At 39.1% G+C, this 6,000-nt stretch overlaps 1 protein-coding gene across 1 annotated transcript; it reads left to right on the top strand.

Annotated features, from left to right (window-relative positions):
- Positions 1–393: 393 nt before the first annotated feature.
- On the top strand, positions 394–3,368 carry LOC129421289 (uncharacterized). The gene is made up of 4 exons (XM_055176711.2): positions 394–848; positions 1,399–1,452; positions 1,917–2,197; positions 2,499–3,368. The coding sequence occupies exons 1-4, from the start codon at positions 686–688 to the stop codon at positions 3,102–3,104; spliced, it is 1,104 nt and encodes a 367-aa protein (XP_055032686.2). The 5' UTR covers positions 394–685; the 3' UTR covers positions 3,105–3,368.
- Positions 3,369–6,000: the final 2,632 nt, after the last annotated feature.

The following is a 6,000-nucleotide window of genomic DNA, read 5'->3' as shown; positions in this document are numbered from 1 at the left end:
ATTGGCAGTATTTATTGTATGCAAAGAATTCTCAACAAAATATAATAGAGCATATATAGAGAAATCGTTTTCCCATAGGCTAAATTTTATATATATATTATAAACAAATTATTGACATACAATTCAATTATACAGTTAATTATACAAACAATCATACAAAAATAAAATAATTAAGAAATCAAACCCATTAACTTAAAACTTTATTTTTTATTTTTTACTTTCTGGTTGTGTATAATTTAATAAAATGTTTAAGTACATAATATGACAAAACATTCAAGGCACCAGAGTTAAACGTTGATTTTTCTACAGCAATTTCGTCTGCCATATGCGCCTGCAAGGGTGCACGGACTGCGTGTGACGTAGGCGATAAGCAACCAATAGAAACACACACATACTCGCAGCAGAGTTGCGCAGTTGCATTGTGAGCAGCGCAGCCATTACAGTTTTCCTAAATCTTTACAAACAGTTGGATGAGTTAAGTCGACCAAACAATTTTCTGTGAAAATTTTGTTATAGTATATCGCTGGAAGAGATATCCGCTCAGGAAATTTGTAAAACTACACAGACTGAGTTAACGCGCAAGGTCCCGCGTGTTTGCTAATGCCAGTAACGTTATAGGCTAACCGAATTGTTAGCGATTTTGTTTTTAATGACATAAACGGTTTCATTTAAGTGTAGTATAAAGATGGACACACCTCTTAGAAATGAGTCGTCTGCAGGAAGCTCCGCGACTTTATGCGATGACCTCACAACTGCAACCGACTCGACTGCGAGCTTATCTTCTGCACGAGCAGTAGTAACATTACAGCAGGGAGAGCAACTAAAGGCCCAGGCACCCATTTTACTTTGTGAGTGTTATCGCTTGTCATCTTTAGGAGTTTTCATGCATTCTGATTGTTTTTCCCCTTATTTAAGATAATTGTTTGACAGTATTATGACACCCAGTTTGCTTTTGTGGTAGTTTGTTTACGCAACACTGCCTAAGATGCAAAACAGGTCCCATTGAAAATGATAGTACCTTAAAGGAAAGCACCACCATTTTTTAATATTTTACCATGTTCTTACCTCAACTTAGACAACTTAATATATACCTATCTTTTTTCAATGTGTGCATTTAATCTTTGTAAGGCGTGTTGTGAATGTGTTAGCATTTAGCCTAGCCCCATTCATTCCTTAGGATCCAAACAGGGATGAATTTAGAAGCCACCAAACACTTCCATGTTTTCCATATTTAAAGACGGTTACATGAGTAGTTACACGAGTAAGTATGGTGGCACAAACTAAAATGGCTATACAACTATAGCTAAAGTTATTGCAAGTTTTGTCTGGTTAACAGCTGCAGCAGTAATAGTTTGTCATGTTCTCAGAATTAACTTTCACCTTTTCCATTTATCACAGATGTTAACAGTCCTTTATCATCAACACCATTAGTTACCAACAAAGTCACTCATGGTAAGTGTATAAAATCATACTCCACACTTTTCAAGTTATAATGCTGCGTTTACACCAGCCGCGGTAGAGGCGTCTAGTTTGTGTGAATGGCGCGAATTGAGCGTTGCCGCGGCAAACACACAAGTTAAAAAAATTGAACTTTGGTGGAAAAACGTGCCGCGTTAACCAATCAGGAGCTTGCTCTAGTTGTGACGTGATTACAGAAAGCGAGCGGAGTCGCAGAAGACCCTCCCATGATGCACATTTCCGCGTAAATGTCTTGATGACTAGAATTTCACGCGCGAATGAAGCGAGTGCACTCAAACTGTTTAAGTGGCAAACTAGGCGCAGTAGACACGAATTTGGCACCTCAAACGAGGCTGGTGTGAACCCACGGTAAAAGTTATTTATAGCTGTAATGTTTCTAGATGTGTTTCTAGTTGTAATTGTATTGTAATTTCTAAAAATGTTTGAAATCTTCACAGGTGGTCGAGGAACAGAGGCAGTTTCAACATCATCTGAGTTCACCCATGATGCCATCGTACACCTCATTGAATCAATGCAAAGGTGCAGTGATATTTATAGCTCACGTGAGCGCGCGCTTCTCTTCCAGAGTGTTCAGAAAGAGCTGGAGAACCTTGGTCACTCCATACCTGTAGAGAAGATTCGACGTAAATGGAATAACCTCCTTGTTACGTACAAGAGGGTTAAAGATCGAAGCTCATTGGGTGGAGCCCCCACAAAGACCTCATGGGAGTACTTTGAAGTATGTATGATTTTGCAGTCTGATTGTTAATTGTTTTATCACATTGCTTTACTCGATTTTCATAGTCTGAAAGTACATTTGTATGACTTTAACAGAAGTCCTGTACATTTTTATTTTAACATTTGTGTCAATTGTGTCCCAAATCAAACTGACGTGGCACCAGTAAAACATTTACCTTCTGTGGTTTATAAATCTAAAAAAGTCCATTTGCTGTGAAGTTTCTGGTAAACGTTTTAATTATATTTAGGTGCCTCCATGATCATTATCATAATCTTGGTTGTTGTTGTTTTTTTTACCACAGATGATGGATAATGTTTTAGGTCAGAGCAATATTTTTCAAGGAAGCCCTACTTCAGCCACTCTTGTTGGATTTGCAACCCCAACTAAAGCAGGTGCAAAGTCAGATGTACGTCCATCTAACAGCGTGGCTGCAATGACCACCCCATGTCTGCTTCCCACTGGCCTCATCACAACGCCTTCCCAGATCCCTACAATGATGACGTCTCCAATGCTGTGCAAAGTTAACCCCAAAATAAACCCCAATCCCTCTGGTAGCACAGACACAGCCTCCATCTCATCTAAGCCTGCTTCACTGATAAACCGCCAGCCACTGAAACAGAAATTAAAGCGTCTTCGGCTCAACTCATTGGCTACTCGTGCGGCCCAGCAGCAAGGGCAGGCTGGGGAACGCACTTCACTTCTTCGTAATTTCCTCACCAGTCAAGAAGAGCGTACGCGTTTACAGGAGCAACGTCACCGCAAGATAGATGCACGAGAGCGTCGCAAGGAGAAAACCGCACGCGCCATGGCCGATGCGATGGGAACGATGGCAACGGCACTGGAATTGATCTCATCCAAGCAGGATACCATTATTGCTCTACTTCAGAGACTGGCTGATAAGCATTAAGGGGAAAAAACTTTACCTTCCTGTTTTTCTTTTACTAATGTTACCTTTATAACAGATTTTATTTAATTGCTATCCCATTCTTAAGTAATCATTAAGTCTACATAGTTGATTTTGAAATTCTGTTTTCTATTTAAAATGCTTAAGGTAATACAATCTGCAAAAAAATCTTATTCCATAATTTTCATTTATTACTTAACAACAATGTTGCTTCTCAGTTTTGAGCATTTCAAATAAAGCACAAGTATTTTCTTAAAAGAAAGTAAAGTGTATGACTTTTTGCTATCTATTTACTGGCTGTAATACATGTAGATCTTATTATGTGACGTCCAAAGCTTGCTATGTTAAACAGTTCAATTTGATTAAGTCAATTTAGTTTACTTAACAATGTGACCTAATGGTACAAAAAATAGGTTATTTTCAAGATTTTTTTTAAAGGCAGGGTGCACAATTTTAAAAGCGCTTTGGAAAAGTCGGGCCAAGTACCAAAACACACTTGTAGCCAATCAGCAGTAAGGGGCGTGTCTACTAATGACACAGAGGATAGAGCGCTCAGTTCCGACCTCGCCTCTTACTCTTGTGCTGGTGTCGTGAGTAATTCTGTCCCCCTAGGACCCCGACTGGTACCTAACAATAATGCCTGGTCAAAAGTTGTCATTGCGATATCTTGTCTGCGTTAGTGGTCTAGCAATTACTTCATACAAAATAGAAGCATACAAAATATTTGTTTTACATAAAAGCTTACAAAAAATAATATAATAAACTAATATTTATGTTGCAGACACATCAGTAGTTTTGTGTCATCATCTGCTTTACAAAAACAATACTTTTATTTTTGTAAATTAGTAACATACCTTACGAAATGTAGTTTTTTTATAGTAAAAGTGTAGTAATCATGGCTTATAAATGATAATTTTAATGTGTAATTCAATGTAGTAATCATGTTCTTTATAAGTAATTTATTAACTTTACACCATACAAAAGTGGAAAGGGTCCAGTATATAATATCTTATAATAAAATGACACAAGCAATGTGAAGATCTTACCACCTAAAGCCCGATTTATAGTCGTGCGTAAGCTCCACGCCTGTGCGTAGATCTACGCAGACTGCAAGCGCTGTGATTGGTCCACCAGAACCCCTCCCGTCAGGTAAAAAAAACTGCGTCATAGGTATTTCCGTTTGCGAGTCGCGACAGTGAAAACAAAGATGCGCCAAGTTGAGGAGTGATTTAACTCAAACTGCAACAAAAGTCGCTGTTTATTTACTTCCATCATTGCTGGTCTTCTCAAATCATACACAACAAGTTGCTGTTTCTTCTTTGTTTGTTTGTTAACTTGCCAACCTTCTACTTCTTTGACGGTCGCGCTGCTACTGTGGTTACACGCGTGGTTACTGCCTACCAGCGGTCTGCGTGTGGGTTTGCACATCGACGCGGACAACGACGCAAAAGTATAAATGAAAACCAACACGGAACCTACGCAGCAGGACCTATGCACAACTATAACGAGGCCGTAAAGCCTTATATATATTATTTATATATCATTTAAAAGACATCAATTGTAATTTTAACAACATTCTTACTGCATAAATTGTAACGCGATTTTGTAGGAATTGTAATAAGGCGCTAAATAAACTACCCATGAGGAGTTTTTTCAGCCAATGGAATCACGCGGGGTCCTAAGGGGGCAGAATTGCCAGGGGGACAGAATTGCTCATGACACCGGCCTTAACGTCGCCTTCCCTGTGAAAAGAAGCAAAACCATTCAGATGTTAAAACATGCAGTACTATCAAAAAACACATTCGACCAGTATTACCGTAGTATGAACATTGATTTCACTCATTTACGACATTATTGCCGGGCTGGTACGTGTGGGGCGGCTCTATCAAAAAAAGGTCCTGATTATATTGGGTTAAAGGCGTGTTTATTTAGGTGATTTCAAATGTCAACATTGGCTTTCAGAAATCATGCACCCCACCTTTAACATTTTCAAATAATTCATATCACCAGACAAACGTTTAAATTAAATGTCAAGCAAAGTTTACAAGAACTTACGATTGTGCTCCTTGGTTCCTCTCCATGGTAAGCACACAGCTGTTTGTAACCATTGACTTCCATAGTAGGAAAAACAAATACAAGGGAATTCAATGGGCACCGTCAACTGTGTGCTAACCATCATTTATCAAAATATTAGAAAAAAGAAATTCATACAGGTTTAAAACAACATGAAGATGTAAAAATGACGACATAATTTTCATTTTTGGGTGAACAGCCCTTTTAAGGATTCATGGTAAACAAACTTGGCTTGCTATCCTCAAAGGGAGCTCTAAACCTTCAGAGAGAGCGAACCGGAGGCTAAACGTAGGTTCGGGCGGGACCGTCAAACATCATTATTAGCATATGCAAGGCAGCCTCGAGTCCTCTGCGTCCAGTTGCAATTATTCTGGGGAGGGGAGTGGTGTTGGCGAGGGGTTGAACCTGGTGGTGCTGACAGGAACATTTAAGTTTGCTAAACAACATTTGGAGAAGGCTTTGAATTACTGGGAAAACCTAGTCTGGTCATGTTTGGAGAAGGTAAACAACAGTCTTGTTGCAAAGGTGTTTGGGGAGCTCTTTGCCTCTACCCATCATGAGATGTTTGTATGAGGTAGTTAAGTCTATAAACATGCAACAAACCACCGGAATCTCATTTTTACAGGAAAGAGGTAGAACCAGTTAAATCGTTTGCCGCCTTCCCTTGATCTAATGCTTTTTCAGCGTGTTTGGTACTTTATTACATTACACATTTTTATGAAGTTTGGTTAGGTGGTCTTTCGGTGTGGAGTTTGCATGTTCTTCCTGTTTCAGTTTGGGTTTAAGCTGGTTTCCTCCCACAGGCCAGGTTTGATTCACTATGATT

Source organism: Misgurnus anguillicaudatus, chromosome 4, assembly GCF_027580225.2.
Source record: "Misgurnus anguillicaudatus chromosome 4, ASM2758022v2, whole genome shotgun sequence".
NCBI classification, from domain to species: domain Eukaryota; kingdom Metazoa; phylum Chordata; class Actinopteri; order Cypriniformes; family Cobitidae; genus Misgurnus; species Misgurnus anguillicaudatus.
Note: the sequence above shows the minus strand (reverse complement) of the source record. Positions and strands in the feature narration are given on the sequence as shown.